Genomic DNA, 18,811 nt, shown 5'->3' on the forward strand with positions numbered 1-18,811 from the left:
GTGTCACTCTCGCGTCTTCACCAGTAAACGCACTCACTGCCTACTTAGATATTTTAAAGCATCGGTAGATTTTTCACCTTTCAACTCAAGGACAATGCAGTGTGTTTGTTAATTAGATAACACGCTTCAGACGCAATATAACCCGCCTCTTCAGTGGTTAGAGTTGAATTGGTATGGCAATGCCTATTTGCAATGAGGTAAATAATGTTGGGAGAGCGGTGGCGCAGTGGTTAGCGCACCACGCTACCCTCAAGTGCCGAGTGACACCACCTCCCTTTCACCGACCCGTACTGACTACAGTGACCAGCGTGGTGAAGTATGGCCAAAGAGCCTCCACGACCAATATCAAAGTGCGGCGGTTATTCCCGCGACGCATGCACGAGGTGGTCTATGGTGACGTCTGTTGCGTTCACATTTGGATCTAATAAAGCACGGTGTCCATTTTAACCTCAACACAATTTTGAGATGACTTCCCAAGCGGTGGTTGAGCGCAAGTTACTCCCTAGCTTTTAGCTACACATGCGAAGGTTCGGCAACGAGCGCGAATAATTTAGAATGGTGACACGGGCCACGCAAACCACGGCTGAGCTCACTGGCAGAGCGAGCCAACGTTGTGCCAACAACAGCCACTTCACCTTGATCGTGGCATGCGTGTCGAGCTTCTGGTTTGAGGAAGTTATGATGTGCAGTGGGTCGCGCGCTGCAGACTATATTAGTCCCAAGCTCCGCCGTCGCGTTATCGGACAGGGTGGAGACGGCGAGGGCTCTGTGGAGCCGCAGCCCCCCCAACTCTATCGCGCTCCTCAAGGGCTCGCCCCACGCGATCTTGTCTCGCGGCGCCCTGCCGCCAGCCAGATCGCGCGCATTCCCTGCATTCTTCCTCCACCCCTCAATGCCCTCCCCCCCCTCTCTCGCCCCCCTCTCTCGCCCCTTCTCCCTCTTACGCATCCTCCCCTGCCCACAGTTATTTTCCTTCCCTAATATAGGTATAATCACGAGTGGGCGAGCGGATAGGCTCTTGGACGTCTGAATTAGCTTTGGTTATTAATCGACGGAATAGATGTTCTGTTATTGGCTGGGACGATTCGCCTACTTCCCATATTTGGAGCTACGCGTAACAAGTTAAAGTACATTTAATCACATTCCATGAGCCACGGCCTTCTGGGAGCGTTTCTTTTTCTCAGAAGCATTAGTTTAAGCCTCAATGAACATCAAGACTCTTTGTCAAGATGGTCCTGCATTGGGATGTTTCGACCAAATTCAAAACTGAGTATAATGCGGAAGCACGCCAGAGGTACTGGATAAGAACATGCATATAAGGAGACAACATTCAGAGCTCCACACAGATCGAATTAAGAAACCATTATCACACTGCTACCTTCTGGTCTCCTCGCAGCTAAAGCCTACAACACCTCTGGTATTCCCAGGCAGTCCGTCATCCAAGTACAACACTGCTTAGCTTCTAAAATCGAATGGGATTTGACAAATTCAGGAAAATGTGGAAATAGTCGTCGGCCCTCTCAATCGTCAGCGACACCAACTCGCTCCATCGACCCCGCCAATGGCTCACAGCTCCATCTGGCATAGACTACAACACTGTCGTCAGTACTTTTAAAATCAGTACTTTTAAAATCACGCCTTGTATCGTTCCTGCTGAGGTTTTTTTCCCCCTCTCATCGTGCCCTACTTGTGCGCTCACACCACGTGGCCCGCTTCACTGCTGCCCGAACGGTGGTCGAACCTTCTCCTGTGCCGCCAGGAACTCCCTGCCCCCGGTCACCTGCACCGCCAACTCGCAGCCGCTCTTCAGCTGAGGCTCCAGACAGCCGCTGCTTCTCTCTCCCTCTCTCTATATATCACAGCCCAACTCCGCCTCTCACTCCGATCGGCCCCGAGTGTGTGTCTGTCCCGAGCTTGTGTGGAGCCTCTTGACGTGGCTGCTCTTAGGCGCGATATTGCGTCGTGAGACTCCCAAACGCGTTGGACTGTGAGGTGTACAGCAAACCAGCTGGCGACTCACCTTTGTACATATGGTTTCCGCACACGCATAGATTAATAATAACTTAAAATAATTTGACCAAACATTCCAAATCGGGGCCCTTCTTGAAAGTCTTCGATCAAGCGAGGCGTCCCTGTATAAATACGTGACGTTATTTTTACGACGATTATTATTGTCACCGTTTTACTATCGATCGGTCTCGACACAGAGAGATTGCATAGATGTTGTACCGCATTCGATGAGCGGCGAGGACAGGCTGGAGCTGACTTTGTGTGATGCTCACAGACATCCCACAGAGCCGTCGCGATTTCAATCTCCGCCGTTGCTGCTGCTGCTGGAAAGGGCGTTGACACGCGGAGCAGTCGTCACTGTAATGGATCATTTATATCATTTATATGGGAAAGCAAAAGGTTAGCGGCACGCCGTGTAGCCGCCCAAGGGCTTAGGCAGCCAAAAATAAAGGCACACTTAGAAACGAGAAATTAAAGGGCATGTGTAATAAATACAATTAATTACGTATAACTACACACGCTTGCCCGAATCCTCACGTGTTCATTTAGCATTTACACCACAGATGGTTCCGTTCAAGGTTCAAGCGACGGGGAAAGAGCAACTCTCTCCACTTGTGGGACTTGGGTACAACGCGCCCCTCCTAACTGCATTGACGTGACGTCTTCAATCACGTTTGGGTTGGTGTCGCTGATTAACTCTCTTTTTGTTTGTCATCATTGTTTGGCATAGTTGTGTCTAATCCTCTCTCGCTCTCTCTCTCTCTCGCTCTTGTGTGTGGCATTTTAATCCCTGTTGGCGCCTCTTCAACATTCGCTTCGTTCTTTCGGATAGCTTCTGCTCTGCTTTTAAAATGTGTCCCTCAATTTCAGTTGCACTTATTTTTGCCTACGTCTCCACGCTGACCGGATACTATGGAAGAGATTGGGCGTACCCACAGTTGACCCCACCGCAACACGACCTGCTGATCAACCTCGCTGTTGTGCTAGCTGGACAGACTGGGAGGGGTGACATTTAAGAAACTTGAGCCATTGTTGTTGATGGTATCGAACCGGCGACCTCGGGATATCAGATTGGAACCTCTGCAAACATCGAAACATCCAGCAGGGTGCACGTGAATAGCTAAAACTAAAAAGGAGAATACATATTGATTGTAATCGGTGCCATTATTGTAGTACAGTGAGTAGAGTAGCCACGTGGACTTGCAATCAAGCGCGCTGTGGTGCAAAGGGGGAGCTGGTGGTGGTCACGTGGGGCCTGTGCGTTGGAGCACCCCTGGTGCACTGCTACACTTCCATCGATTTGACATTCGGGAGATAACTGATGCGGTTAAAATATATTTTGGAATGACTTCAGGAGTAAAACGATGCAATGCCTATATTGCTATATATATAATTGTCACATTGAGTCCAAATGCATTTCATTAGTCGAGCGAAGTTGATGCCGCTTTGTTCCACGGAAATGTATTTTACACGATGAGTCAGCTGCAGCGGGGTAGCGCGTCTGTACGGCACGTGGGTGTGGGAGGTCGCGTGTCGTCTCGGCTTTGTAGAGCCGTCCTAGCAGGGGCCGGTCGTGGCTCTCATCGAGGCACACAGCGACCGCGCGCCATTGAATGCGCGCCCAGCCAACGGCGTTCAAAGTTATCGCACCAATTAGAGGCGCCGAATAAACCCGGAGCACGCGGAACTTTCAACGCGTGCTACTCGGGGGGATTTGTCACACCACGTGGCCGCCCTCACAATCCCAATTAGCGTGGCGCTGCATCCGTCTCCCCGTGGAGACGGATGCAGCGCCACGCCTCTCCTGCATTGCAGCGAGGAGTGAGGGTCGATCCGGCCACTTCTATCGACAGGCACAACGTCGTGATGCTCGCCCTGTCAGTGGTCCGTCCAGAAGGACAATTGTGGAACCTCGATACGGACGTGAGTCGAGGACATTGCCCAAAGGGGAAAACATCACAAATGTAAAAGTCATGAGGCCTCCTTTGCCAGTACCAAACTATAATAATGGGGTTTTCCTCTTTTTTTCTGGCAACAAAACTGAAACCTTTTTACAAGGAATTATGTCTGCATTGACCACAATACTTGTGGTATTGTGGTCAATGCAGACATGATTCCGACATGATTTCTTGTAAAAAGGTTTCAGTTTTGTTGCCAAAAAAAAAGTGGAAAACCTATTCTTCAATGTGAAAATATTGGATTAAGTAACTGACCACTAAGAAAGGGCATTGCCAAAACACGTCACCTGTTCTGTTTTAATCTTTTATGGCATTTGTATTGGCGAATGTTTTTTTTTTGTTATTTATGAGGGGATTTATAGGCGAATTTTGTTTCAACATTTCAATTATGAAATTACTTTGAATGCGGGTGAGAGAGGCCACTGAAGCAAATAATTGCGTGAGCCGGGCGGTGGTGGTGGCACCTGGGCTGTAACCCACGGACGTGGAGGGAGCATCGAGGGTTGGTGGATCACCGCACAAAGGCTTAAAAAGCTCCTTTCCCCTGGGCGTCGAGGGGCCATGAGAAGGTGGTACAGAGACAATCTGGACGCCCCCTCTTCTCTCCGTGTGGGATCGAGTGTCTCCCTGCCCTCACGTGGTTCATCCTCGCGCCGCGGGCTCATTCCCTGTCGCTACGACAACGGGGAGTGAAGACTGTGCAGCGCGTTACAACTTACAATTCTTATGATTGCGCAAAGCCTTATTCATGAGAACATTAATTATTTAACATTTCAGTAAAACACAAGAGTACAGTAAGATGCCTTTTACATGAGGTATAAGGAATACAGTTCCGTAGTTTAAGGGCACCTCCAACCATGTGGCTTTCTCCTGCGTGTGTGCAATGTCAACGTCTGGAGGCCGTTCTCTTGAATCATCCCCCAAATCATCCAACGTTCACACCCCGAGCACCCCACACGCACGACTCAGATCTTCCCCAATGATCCCACAACAACCCCGACTCCCTGATAATTCCCCGCCCCTCTCCCACGCTGCCCGCAGCGGAGCTGCCGCGGCCGGCGCACCCCGAGCAGAGGCCCGAGACGCTGCCGCGCTCCTCCGACCCGGAGAGCCCCGGGGGCGCGCTGGCCGGCCTGGGCGCGCCGACGCCCGGCAGTGAGGGTGAGAGGCAGTGTGGGTGAGAGGCAGTGTGGATGAGAGGCAGTGTGGGTGAGTGGCAGTGTGGGTGAGAGGCAGTGAGGGTGAGAGGCAGTGAGGGTGAGAGGCAGTGAGGGTGAGAGACAGTGTGGGTGAGAGGTCGTGTGGGTGAGAGGCAGTGTGGGTGAGAGGCAGTGTGGGTGAGAGGCAGTGTGGGTGAGAGGCAGTGTGGGTGAGAGACAGTGTGGGTGAGAGGCAGTGTGGGTGAGAGACAGTGTGGGTGAGTGGCAGTGTGGGTGAGAGGCAGTGTGGGTGAGAGGCTTTGTGGGTGAGAGGCAGTGTGGGTGAGAGGATTTGTGAGCGAGTGAGAGGTAGTGAGGGTGAGTGAGAGGTAGTGAGGGTGAGGAGCTTTGTGGGTGAGAGGCAGTGAGGGTGAGAGTCAGTGTGGGTGAGAGGCAGTGTGGGTGAGAGGCAGTGTGGGTGAGAGGCAGTGTGGGTGAGAGACAGTGTGGGTGAGTGGCAGTGTGGGTGAGAGGCAGTGAGGGTGAGAGACAGTGTGGGTGAGAGGCAGTGTGGGTGAGAGGCAGTGTGGGTGAGAGGCATTGTGGGTGAGAGGCAGTGTGGGTGAGAGGCAGTGTGGGTGAGAGACTTTGTGGGTGAGAGGCAGTGTGGGTGAGAGGCAGTGAGGGTGAGTCAGTGTGGGTGAGAGGCAGTGTGGGTGAGAGGCAGTGTGGGTGAGAGGGAGTGTGGGTGAGAGACAGTGAGGGTGAGAGGCAGTGAGGGTGAGAGGCTTTGTGGGTGAGAGGCAGTGAGGGTGAGAGACAGTGAGGGTGAGAGACAGTGTGGGTGAGAGCCAGTGAGGGTGAGAGGCAGTGTGGGTGAGAGACAGTGTGGGTGAGAGACTTTGTGGGTGAGAGGCACTGTGTGGGTGAGAGACAGTGTGGGTGAGAGGCAGTGTGGGTGAGAGGCAGCGTGGGTGAGAGGCAGTGTGGGTGAGTGAGAGGTAGTGAGGGTGAGTGAGAGACAGTGTGGGTGAGAAACAGTGTGGGTGAGAGACAGTGTGGGTTCAGGCTCAGGAATTCTGTATGAGCACGGCAGGGACCGTGGGTCAGAGCCGGCTTAAGTTCAGCGCCATGGCTTTGAGCCAACTTACTTGAGCCAGAGCCAAGTCTGAGCCGAGCCTACGAATACAGGCTGAAATATAGCGTACGCATATCATCATCTTTGGCATCGTTTTCGATAGGAAAGGGTAGATGCTTGCGCACATTATTTTAAGCGTGGGTTGTGAGCGTAAGAATCAATATTAATTGGCGAATTGGTGTATTGTTACACACATTTACTACTGGGGAAGCGCTCAGCCAGTCCTCGGGGTTGGCTCTTACAGTCATGAATGTGCGGCCAATAAAGCAATCAGCGTTGCATTTGACGAGTGAACGCGTGTAGTCGTTAAAAACGTGCGCAAACTGTGATAATTATACTGCAGTTGCAGCTGCGTATGACGGCAATATCGGCTTGCCGTGAAATTAGTTGCGCACGTTTCGTAGAACTCAGAGTGGAATAAAACAATTGGTTATACAACGATCCTACAGCCACTTGTGCACTAATTATGGAAATTAGACAAGAATGGTTAATCGGTTTAATGTAAAAAAACAAATACAGTCATACATTAAATGTAATTATTTTCTATTAAAGTAAGACCTGAAGATGGAATTCTAAACCTGTTTAACCCAACGAATGGCTCCATCGTCTTGAACTTGGCTCCGCGGCTATTTCTGGATTAATCACTGAAAAAAGCAAAACTGTGCTTTTTATCGCAATTAACACGCTTCACTCAACGTACATTCATTATACAAGTACAGAATATATTAATGTTTTTAGAGCACTTAATCTGACGACACCGAGACAAGAGGTGACGCGTGCGTGCCCCGTGCCCGCCCCGTGCCCTCTCTCTGCGTGCCCCGTGGCGCAGGTAGCGCCGCGTCGCGTGGCCAGCCCAGCGCGACGCCGCCGCTGCTGTCCGACCCCGTGCCCGAGTTCTCGTGCGGAACCAGCGAGGAGGAGGAGGTGGATGAGGAGGAGGTGGATGCCGAGCAGCCGGGGCTGGCGGCTCCGGAGCGCCACCGGGACGCGGGTAGCCGCGGAGCGCCGGAGCCGAGGCCCAGGTCCGTGGCCGCTCTACCCACGCGCCGCTAAACCTGCGAGCACGATTCCTTGCAGAGCAATTCGATACGCGTCATCGTCGCGTGTTCTGTTGCTCATCTTGCTCGATTGTGTCCCGATCCGGCTGCGATAAAAGTCATTCCCGGGGAGGGTTCGGCATTGCCAGCGTTTGGCTGATTCTTCAATGGGCAAACAATCCCATCGACTCACGCGGTGTGGGAAGGCACTCATCCAGCAACGGATTGACCAAAGATCTGCACTTTGTATACTCCAGGAAGAAACATCTCTTTTCCATCTCACTCGCCGCTTATGCAATTGAAAGAGGCGGCCCCAAAAATAACATCTGTGTAGGCATCCCGATGGGCGAGCGCCAGCACTCACCGTCATCCATCATCATAAACCATCGTTATTGGCAGGCCCTTCGAAACGCTTGGATTTGACTTATCCGCTGGCTCATCGTAAAGCGGGACAAGGTCCTGGAGTTCAATGATTAAGTGACGAGTATGAAAGCCGACGTACGTAGTGATCATTTTTGTTTGAAAGGTTTCGGCCTCGCAGTCAAATGCACCCACCCAGAGAGCTCCTCACACTCCACCCCAAATATCGCAAACCCTTGACATTCAACCACCAGCCAGCACCGGTGCTTTACAAATACTCCACACACACCGCCCCCCAGCACTTGACAAGAGAAAACCATTGCAGTTCATTTCACGCATTTGCATCTCCAAGAAAGAGAATTGGCTAGAAATGAATTTGACGAAGGCTGTGGCACCTCAGGCCCTGCATGTGTGCTCACAAAATTGCGCCATTTTACACGCGTTTGCCCAGCGGTGTATACGGGTGCCAAGCACAATTGTCTACGGAAGCAACCGAACGATTGTCAATCTAAGCAGCAGCAGCGGCAGCAGCAGCACACTGCAGGGTCCCCGAGGTAGACTCGCAGGGCAGAAAGAGAACCACAAAGAATCCCAGGGCTCGGAGAGAACAAGACATTGAATAAACAGCTGCCATGGTATGCGATGGGTCTGGCTGTGAACACGCCTCCGCCTCTGTGTGATGTGATTTTTAAACAAGGGATAAACGGTAAGTTCCGCAGTTGCACAACCACTGCAGGCGCTTCATTAATGCTCTTGCAAGCGCGCTGGGGGTTTAAAAAGTAATCCCGACATTCCGAGCGCTGCCGAATGAGAGTCGACTTGCAGGCAGCGACTCGTCGTGCGCACCGACGCACGCTCCGGAATTCCGCTTGGATCAACAACAACAACAACAACCACGGCAGTACTCGGAGCAACTTGGGTTGCATAATCAGGGCAACTTGGGGGTTCGCGTAGTCAGAGAAACTTGGGTTGCGTAGTCAGGGCAACTTTCCCCACACGGGGCACCACGCGTGTCTCGGCTGCAGCGAGGAATCGACACGCGGAGACTTTAGCTGCACTGAAAATATAAACTCGCAGAAATCGCGGTGGGTGGGTTACATCGCAGGGAGTTACTCTGGAAATTGCGTTTCATGCTGCCGTGATTCCATCTCGGAATCTCGTTTCATGCTACCGCGCCGTGATTCCCTCTCTCGGAGCGGGAGTTGAGACATTCGGCGCGTTTCTCACCCCCCCCCCCCACCCCCAAAACTGCCTCGTCCACCCGGCAGGGTGAGTGGAGTCACAACCACAGTGGGTGGGGTACAGTGTGGGGCGCAGACCCTTCACAGTGTTTGGCCAACGTGGTAGAGGAGACCAAATACGTTCGCGAGTTCACTGGAGCTGAGGCTCTTCCGCCAGCAGTGGCGTGAGCGAGCGCGCAATTGTAGTTGCGGCGGATACGTGAACACTCAGTGTCTACAAGACTCTCTACCACGTGAACACAGGGTCGACAGGACTCTCTCCCACGTGAACACTCAGTGTCTACAAGACTCTCTCCCACGTGAACACTCAGTGTCTACAAGACTCTCTACCACGTGAACACTCAGTGTCTACAAGACTCTCTACCACGTGAACACTCAGCGTCTACAAGACTCTCTCCCACGTGGACACTCAGTGTCTACAAGACTCTCTCCCACGTGAACACTCAGTGTCTACAAGACTCTCTCCCACGTGAACACTCAGTGTCTACAAGACTCTCTACCACGTGAACACTCAGTGTCTACAAGACTCTCTACCACGTGAACACTCAGTGTCTACAAGACTCTCTCACACGTGAACACTCAGCGTCTACAAGACTCTCTCCCACGTGGACACTCAGTGTCTACAAGACTCTCTACCACGTGAACACTCAGTGTCTACAAGACTCTCTCACACGTGAACACTCAGTGTCTACAGGACTCTCTCCCACGTGAACACTCAGTGTCTACAAAACTCTCTACCACGTGAACACTAAGTGCCTACAAGACTCTCTCCCACGTGAACACTCAGCGTCTACAAGACTCTCTCCCACGTGAACACTCAGTGTCTACAAGACTCTCTCCCACGTGAACACTCAGTGTCTACAGGACTCTCTACCACGTGAACACTCAGTGTCTACAGGACTCTCTCCCACGTGAACACTCAGTGTCTACAAAACTCTCTACCACGTGAACACTCAGTGTCTACAAGACTCTCTACCACGTGAACACTCAGTGTCTACAAGACTCTCTCACACGTGAACACTCAGTGCCTACAGGACTTTCTCCCACGTGAACACTCAGTGTCTATATGACTCTCTACCACGTGAACACTCAGTGTCTACAAGACTCTCTACCACGTGAACACTCAGTGTCTACAGGACTCTCTCCCACGTGAACACTCAGTGTCTACAAGACTCTCTCCCACGTGAACACTCAGTGTCTACAAGACTCTCTCACACGTGAACACTTAGTGTCTACATGACTCTCTCCCACGTGAACACTCAGTGTCTACAAGACTATCTCCCACGTGAACACTCAGTGTCTACAAGACTCTCTCCCACGTGAACACTCAGTGTCTACAGGACTCTCTCCCACGTGAACACTCAGTGTCTACAAGACTCTCTCCCACGTGAACACTCAGTGTCTACAAGACTCTCTCCCACGTGAACACTCAGTGTCTACAAGACTCTCTCCCCCAGTGATCAAGGCTCTCGCCTGGCTCTAGACATTATCGATTGGCATTGAGGTTGTAGCCAGGAGAGTCGGGCAGCGAATCGTGGCAGATTGAAAAGCCTCACGTGGAGCAGGATCTCACTTCACCGTCTGTCGCCTCATGTTTGAAGTGTAAATACAAATAGTTTCTGCTCAGACCCTCCCCTCCGTGGTTGACACCTGTTAGTACATCACTTTCCTGCTCGATTCACGTGCCTATTGAAAATGTTCACTAAATGACATTGTTTTACGTACGGCCTTGCCTGGGTTTAACACCCATGCCAACACTTGTAATCCATTAGCATTCTCATAGCTCACCCCCGATTCATAATTTGTTTCTCTTGGGTTATATCGTGGAGGTATAATGCCAATTTTCAATTCATCTCATTTAAATTCATAACGTCAGGAAACAACTCTAGCCTTTTAGATTAATTCAAATTAGCATATATTAAAAGAATGTAACGCCAGCAATCTCTTCAATCAGCCCGTATCACCAATTTCGCATGATGCTAATTGAATTAACTGCATTGGACCAATTAACGAGAATCACAGAATCACAGCTTCCACTCCAGCGTGATAACGAACTCAACGCATCTTAACTTCATTAAGGATAAAAAAAAATTCCACCAAACACGAGAATGACCTGATTACACTAATCTAACCTGCCAATCACAGCCAATTAGCAATCAACTCTCATTATCGAACGAGAACACGTGCGTGAGTGTGCTGGTGACGTGGAGGCAGCTCGTGAAGGAAACCCTCTGCCCGGTTCGGGGCGCTGCTCACGCGAGGACTGCTGCTGTTGGTGGTGATGCCGCTGATGATGTTGATGATGATGTTGATGCCGTTGATGATGATGCCGTTGATGATGATGCCGTTGATGATGATGCCGTTGATGATGATGCCGTTGATGATGATGCCGTTGATGATGATGCCGTTGATGATGATGCCGTTGATGATGATGCCGTTGATGATGATGCCGTTGATGATGATGCCGTTGATGATGATGCCGTTGATGATGATGCCGTTGATGATGATGCCGTTGATGATGATGCCGTTGATGATGATGCCGTTGATGATGATGCCGTTGATGATGATGCCGTTGATGATGATGCCGTTGATGATGATGCCGTTGATGATGATGCCGTTGATGATGATGCCGTTGATGATGATGCCGTTGATGATGATGCCGTTGATGATGATGCCGTTGATGATGATGCCGTTGATGATGATGCCGTTGATGATGATGCCGTTGATGATGATGCCGTTGATGCTGCTGATGCCGTTGATGATGCTGCTGATGCCGTTGATGATGCCGTTGATGATGTTGATGATGCCGTTGATGATGTTGATGATGTTGTTGATGCCGGTGATGATGCCGTTGATGATGTCGTTGGTGATGCCGTTGATGATGTTCATGATGATGCCGCTGATGATGTTGATGATGCTGCTGCTGATGATGCCGCTGATGATGATGTTGATGATGATGTTGATGATGCCGTTGATGATGATGTTGATGCTGCTGCTGTTGATGCTGCCGGGTGGAATATCCTCAGCGCAGCGACGCCAATATTGTCAACAGTTTTGCTCTTCAACCTTCCATTGGGTTGCTATAAAAAACCCAAATCAACTGGCACATTACTCCACGACGTGGCAACTTTATTTTGATTGCCTCTTTCGGGTGATGGAGGGTTATCCAGGAGTTAAACGTTGACAGTACACCGGCACGACGATTGAACCAAGCATACATCACGAATCAAATTCTCGATCGTGAAAGCCCGTGTGTGTAGAACGAGCTCTTCCCCCGTCCAATCAGTAGCCGTGTCGACATTCCTTCAGTGATAATCCCTGTCGACTTTCCTGCTGCGACAATCCCCGTCGACTCTCCTTCAGTGACAATCCCTGTCGACTTTCCTTCAGTGACAATCCCCGTCGACTTTCCTGGTGTGACAATCCCTGTTGACTCTCCTTCAGTGACAATCCCTGTCGACTTTCCTTCAGTGACAATCCCCGTCGACTTTCCAGGTGTGACAATCCCTGTCGACTTTCCTTCAGTGACAATCCCTGTCGACTTTCCTGCTGTGACAATCCCCGTCGACTTTCCTGCAGTGACAATCCCTGTCGACTTTCCTTCAGTGACAATCCCCGTCGACTTTCCTGGTGTGACAATCCCTGTCGACTTTCCTTCAGTGACAATCCCCGTCGACTTTCCTTCAGTGACAATCCCTGTCGACTTTCCTGCTGTGACAATCCCTGTCGACTTTCCTGCTGTGACAATCCCTGTCGACTTTCCTTCAGTGACAATCCCCGTCGACTTTCCTGCTGTGACAATCCCTGTCGACTTTCCTGCTGTGACAATCCCTGTCGACTTTCCTTCAGTGACAATCCCTGTCGACTTTCCTGCTGTGACAATCCCCGTCGACTTTCCTGCTGTGACAATCCCTGTCGACTTTCCTGCTGTGACAATCCCCGTCGAATTTCCTGCTGTGACAATCCCTGTCGACTTTCCTGCTGTGACAATCCCTGTCGACTTTCCTGCTGTGACAATCCCTGTCGACTTTCCTTCAGTGACAATCCCCGTCGACTTTCCTTCAGTGACAATCCCCGTCGACTTTCCTTCAGTGACAATCCCTGTCGACTCCTGCTGTGACAATCCCTGTCGACTTTCCTGCTGTGACAATCCCTGTCGACTTTCCTGCTGTGACAATCCCTGTCGACTTTCCTTCAGTGACAATCCCTGTCGACTTTCCTGGTGTGACAATCCCTGTCGACTTTCCTTCAGTGACAATCCCCGTCGACTTTCCTGGTGTGACAATCCCCGTCGACTTTCCTGCTGTGACAATCCCTGTCGACTTTCCTGCTGTGACAATCCCCGTCGACTTTCCTTCAGTGACAATCCCCGTCGACTTTCCTGCTGTGACAATCCCTGTCGACTTTCCTTCAGTGACAATCCCCGTCGACTTTCCTGCTGTGACAATCCCCGTCGACTTTCCTGCTGTGACAATCCCTGTCGACTTTCCTTCAGTGACAATCCCTGTCGACTTTCCTTCAGTGACAATCCCTGTCGACTTTCCTTCAGTGACAATCCCCGTCGACTTTCCTGCTGTGACAATCCCTGTCGACTTTCCTGCTGTGACAATCCCTGTCGACTTTCCTGCTGTGACAATCCCTGTCGACTTTCCTGCTGTGACAATCCCTGCCGACTTTCCTGCTGTGACAATCCCTGTCGACTTTCCTGCTGTGACAATCCCTGTCGACTTTCCTTCAGTGACAATCCCCGTCGACTTTCCTGCTGTGACAATCCCTGTCGACTTTCCTGCTGTGACAATCCCTGTCGACTTTCCTTCAGTGACAATCCCTGTCGACTTTCCTGCTGTGACAATCCCCGTCGACTTTCCTTCAGTGACAATCCCCGTCGACTTTCCTGCTGTGACAATCCCTGTCGACTTTCCTTCAGTGACAATCCCTGTCGACTTTCCTGCTGTGACAATCCCTGTCGACTTTCCTTCAGTGACAATCCCTGTCGACTTTCCTGCTGTGACAATCCCTGTCGACTTTCCTGCTGTGACAATCCCTGTCGACTTTCCTTCAGTGACAATCCCTGTCGACTTTTCTTCAGTGACAATCCCTGTCGACTTTCCTTCAGTGACAATCCCCATCGACTTTCTTGCTGTGACAATCCCCGTCGACTTTCCTGCTGTGACAATCCCTGTCGACTTTCCTGCTGTGACAATCCCTGTCGACTTTCCTTCAGTGACAATCCCTGTCGACTTTCCTTCAGTGACAATCCCCGTCGACTTTCCTGCTGTGACAATCCCTGTCGCCTTTCCTGCTGTGACAATCCCTGTCGACTTTCCTTCAGTGACAATCCCTGTCGACTTTCCTGCTGTGACAATCCCTGTCGACTTTCCTGCTGTGACAATCCCCGTCGACTTTCCTGCTGTGACAATCCCTGTCGACTTTCCTGCTGTGACAATCCCTGTCGACTTTCCTTCAGTGACAATCCCTGTCGACTTTCCTGCTGTGACAATCCCTGTCGACTTTCCTGCTGTGACAATCCCTGTCGACTTTCCTGCTGTGACAATCCCTGTCGACTTTCCTTCAGTGACAATCCCTGTCGACTTTCCTGCTGCGACAATCCCCGTCGACTTTCCTTCAGTGACAATCCCCGTCGACTTTCCTTCAGTGACAATCCCCGTCGACTTTCCTGCTGTGACAATCCCTGTCGACTTTCCTTCAGTGACAATCCCCGTCGACTTTCCTGGTGTGACAATCCCTGTCGACTTTCCTTCAGTGACAATCCCTGTCGACTTTCCTGCTGTGACAATCCCTGTCGACTTTCCTTCAGTGACAATCCCTGTCGACTTTCCTGCTGTGACAATCCCCGTCGACTTTCCTGCTGTGACAATCCCTGTCGACTTTCCTGCTGTGACAATCCCCGTCGACTTTCCTGCTGTGACAATCCCTGTCGACTTTTCTGCTGTGACAATCCCTGTCGACTTTCCTTCAGTGACAATCCCTGTCGACTTTCCTGCTGTGACAATCCCCGTCGACTTTCCTTCAGTGACAATCCCCGTCGACTTTCCTGCTGTGACAATCCCTGTCGACTTTCCTTCAGTGACAATCCCTGTCGACTTTCCTGCTGTGACAATCCCTGTCGACTTTCCTTCAGTGACAATCCCCGTCGACTTTCTTGGTGTGACAATCCCTGTCGACTTTCCTTCAGTGACAATCCCTGTCGACTTTCCTTCAGTGACAATCCCCGTCGACTTTCATGCTGTGACAATCCCCGTCGACTTTCATGCTGTGACAATCCCTGTCGACTTTCCTGCTGTGACAATCCCTGTCGACTTTCCTTCAGTGACAATCCCCGTCGACTTTCCTGGTGTGACAATCCCTGTCGACTTTCCTTCAGTGACAATCCCTGTCGACTTTCCTGCTGTGACAATCCCCGTCGACTTTCCTGCTGTGACAATCCCTGTCGACTTTCCTTCAGTGACAATCCCTGTCGACTTTCCTGCTGTGACAATCCCTGTCGACTTTCCTGCTGCGACAATCCCCGTCGACTTTCCTTAAGTGACAATCCCCGTCGACTTTCCTGCTGTGACAATCCCTGTCGACTTTCCTTCAGTGACAATCCCTGTCGACTTTCCTGGTGTGACAATCCCCGTCGACTTTCCTGGTGTGACAATCCCTGTCGACTTTCCTTCAGTGACAATCCCTGTCGACTTTCCTGCTGTGACAATCCCTGTCGACTTTCCTTCAGTGACAATCCCTGTCGACTTTCCTGGTGTGACAATCCCCGTCGACTTTCCTGCTGTGACAATCCCTGTCGACTTTCCTTCAGTGACAATCCCTGTCGACTTTCCTGCTGTGACAATCCCCGTCGACTTTCCTGCTGTGACAATCCCTGTCGACTTTCCTGCTGTGACAATCCCTGTCGACTTTCCTTCAGTGACAATCCCTGTCGACTTTCCTGGTGTGACAATTCCTGTCGACTTTACTTCAGTGACAATCCCCGTCGACTTTCCTGCTGTGACAATCCCTGTCGACTTTCCTGCTGTGACAATCCCCGTCGACTTTCCTTCAGTGACAATCCCCGTCGACTTTCCTTCAGTGACAATCCCCGTCGACTTTCCTGCTGTGACAATCCCCGTCGACTTTCCTTCAGTGACAATCCCCGTCGATTATCCTGCTGTGACAATCCCCATCGACTCTCCTGCTGTGACAATACCTGTCGACTTTCCAGCTGCGACAATCCGTGTTTGGGGCAGAGCGCTGCCGTAGTGGCAAGCGCACGGCGCTGTGAACCCGGCCACTTGAGTTTGATTCCCAGCCACGGCTATCATCAGTGGTGAGGGGCAGCGCAACCAGTTATGGGCCTCGTCTTCACTAAGCCGCACTGACCGGCCTCGTGAAGTATGGTCAAGCAAACCCCAAGATCCGCGCGATGTAGGGAGACCGACATCCAGCAGTGCTGTCTTGCATAGAACATAATGATCCAGCTATTTTCTCTCCAACGGTTGAGGGCCTTGCCATGACACGTCAAGGGTGTTTTATTTCCATGCCATACTTCACCACGCGGGTCCGTGAAGGGTCTGAACGGTTCCGACATGACCACTGACGTTAGCGGTTTCCGGAAAACGAACTCAAGTCGCCAGGTTCGGAGCGCAGCGCTCTAACCACTGCGCCATCGCTCCTGACACAAATGGCCGTAGACGCTGATAAACCCATCGTCTTGTCTCCGTGTTAACCACTAGACTATGGATCCTCTATGTATGTGTGTGCACGTTAAACTTATTTCGTACTGTACGTGGCCATTTCAATTTTGTTAAATAACACCTTCTAAATTCATAATGCTATGAAACAGCTCTTAGCCATCCCGCGCGCTGCGGGTCCGTGCCACGTGTCTCCTGACGACAGGTGGAGTCCGTGCCACGTGTTCCCTGGCGACAGGTGGAGTCCGTGCCACGTGTTCCCTGGCGACAGGTGGAGTCCGTGCCACGTGTTCCCTGGTGACAGGTGGAGTCCGTGCCACGTGTCTCCTGGCGATAGGTGGAGTCCGTGCCGCGTGTCTCCTGGCGACAGGTGGAGTCCGTGCCGCGTGTCTCCTGGCGACAGGTGGAGTCTGTGCCACGTGTCTCCTGGTGACAGGTGGAGTCCGTGCCGCGTGTCTCCTAACGACAGGTGGAGTCCGTGCCGCGTGTTCCCTGGCGACAGGTGAAGTCCGTGCCACGTGTCTCCTGGTGACAGGTGGAGTCCGTGCCGCGTGTCTCCTGGCGACAGGTGGAGTCCGTGCCACGTGTCTCCTGGTGACAGGTGGAGTCCGTGCCACGTGTCTCCTGGTGACAGGTGGAGTCCGTGCCGCGTGTTCCCTGGTGACAGGTGGAGTCCGTGCTGCGTGTTCCCTGGTGACAGGTGGAGTCCGTGCCACGTGTCTCCTGGTGACAGGTGGAGTCCGTGCCGCGTGTTCCCTGCCGACAGGTGCGAGTCCGTGCCAGGGAACGGCACCCAGGGGCGGACCTCGGCTGGCATCGCGAAGAGGAGCCGCGCTCCGCAGTCGCTCGGTGTCACTCTGGGCCTCGGATCTCCGCAATCCGGTAAAGTCACGGTGCCAGGCACGATGCCAGGCACGGTGCCAGGCACGGTGCCAGGCACGGCGTTAACGAAACGTTGTCGCCTCCTCGCGTTGTCCCTTCCCGTTCGTTGTCGCCAACGAACGGGAAACGTGGAGTAGCGTGCACGTGTGCTGCCCCTTGCTCAGTCTGCTGCGTGGGAACTATTTATCCGCACTTCACCACGCTGGCCAATGCCGGTTGGCAAAGGCGGGGAGCAGAGAAGTGCAGCGCAATACTGGATTTCAAGCCCATAGTTTGAAATGTTGACGAATCCATGCGATTCTTCCCTATGATGGCAGCAACACCTTCAACCGCTAAATGCCAATGTCGAGGTCTCATCCAGCATGGCGTTGATGTCCCTCTGCGGCCCCTATGAGCTGCACAAACACCTGAACCGCTCCCCCCAGATCACGGATTGGAGTGTCCTCTAAATATGCTCCGCAGAGCGTGGCGGAGGGATACACGAGGGCTCTCTGTCCTTCAGCTCACCACCAGTGCTCAGTTGCCGGATTTCTTTTTAGCGGTGACTCCATTCCATGTCAGAAGGTGTCCGGTCCAGGTTTTACTTTGTGCTAATGCACACTCGGGTGCCGCTGGTGTTCACGCTGTCGCTCCCATTTAGCAGCAGCAGCATCAATTTGTTGACGAATAATGGAAACGGTGTGGGGACGTTTTCTAAGGGTGACGCCTCGCATGCGCCTGCACCAGCGCACTCGCGACGGGCCTCGGTTGGACGTGGCCACGTTGCACATTCGTTTGTCGACAACACATTTCATTTTTAGAGGTTATACGTTTGAACCAACTCGCCCCGTCTCCGCCGCCAAACATTTACTCGCCTTGACAGGTGTGAATGAATGCCAGCCGGTATTTGATATATATTAAATTATGCCGTGGCCTGTAAGTGCACTTGCTGTGGTTTATTATAACTCTGCTAAGTAAATGCTTCGCTGTTGTCCACAAAAAAAATCAATACACATAGAGGCCCTGGAGCAACGAGACGCGAAAATAGGAATAATTAATTAAAAAAACGGGATTCCATTTGGTTCTATAATTACTCGCAGGAGTGACAAAAGAAGCGGCGTGCCGAGGGTGACACGGGACACTCGGAGGCTCCGAGACGAATGGCGACCCACGGTGAGGTGGCGAGAGACTGAGCCCGCGACAGGTCGAGCCCTCGCGAGGAGTGGCAAATCGCACGATCGAGGATGCTGCCGTCACAACCGCTGCGATGTCGCAATGGGAGCGAAAACTTACGTCTTCTATGACAGACCAGATGCTGCACAGATTAACAAGATTTGCGCAGTCCGCTCACAAGTGGCGCGCGCACGGAGCTGGCCCCG

At 51.9% G+C, this 18,811-nt stretch overlaps 1 protein-coding gene across 2 annotated transcripts in view; it reads left to right on the plus strand.

Annotated features, from left to right (window-relative positions):
• Positions 1–18,811, plus strand: part of LOC116948800 (oxysterol-binding protein-related protein 9-like) — a 51,787-nt gene that overhangs the window by 890 nt on the left and 32,086 nt on the right. For both annotated transcript variants that reach the window (XM_032965902.2, XM_076071786.1), the window contains exons 2-4: positions 5,010–5,129; positions 7,075–7,267; positions 17,338–17,453. In XM_032965902.2, the coding sequence (XP_032821793.2) occupies positions 5,010–5,129; positions 7,075–7,267; positions 17,338–17,453 (429 nt within the window). The remainder of the gene's footprint in view (positions 1–5,009; positions 5,130–7,074; positions 7,268–17,337; positions 17,454–18,811) is intronic.

Source organism: Petromyzon marinus, chromosome 35 (assembly GCF_048934315.1).
Source record: "Petromyzon marinus isolate PM22_M1 ecotype Great Lakes invasive population chromosome 35, UKy_Petmar_22M1.pri1.0, whole genome shotgun sequence".
Lineage (NCBI taxonomy): Eukaryota > Metazoa > Chordata > Hyperoartia > Petromyzontiformes > Petromyzontidae > Petromyzon > Petromyzon marinus.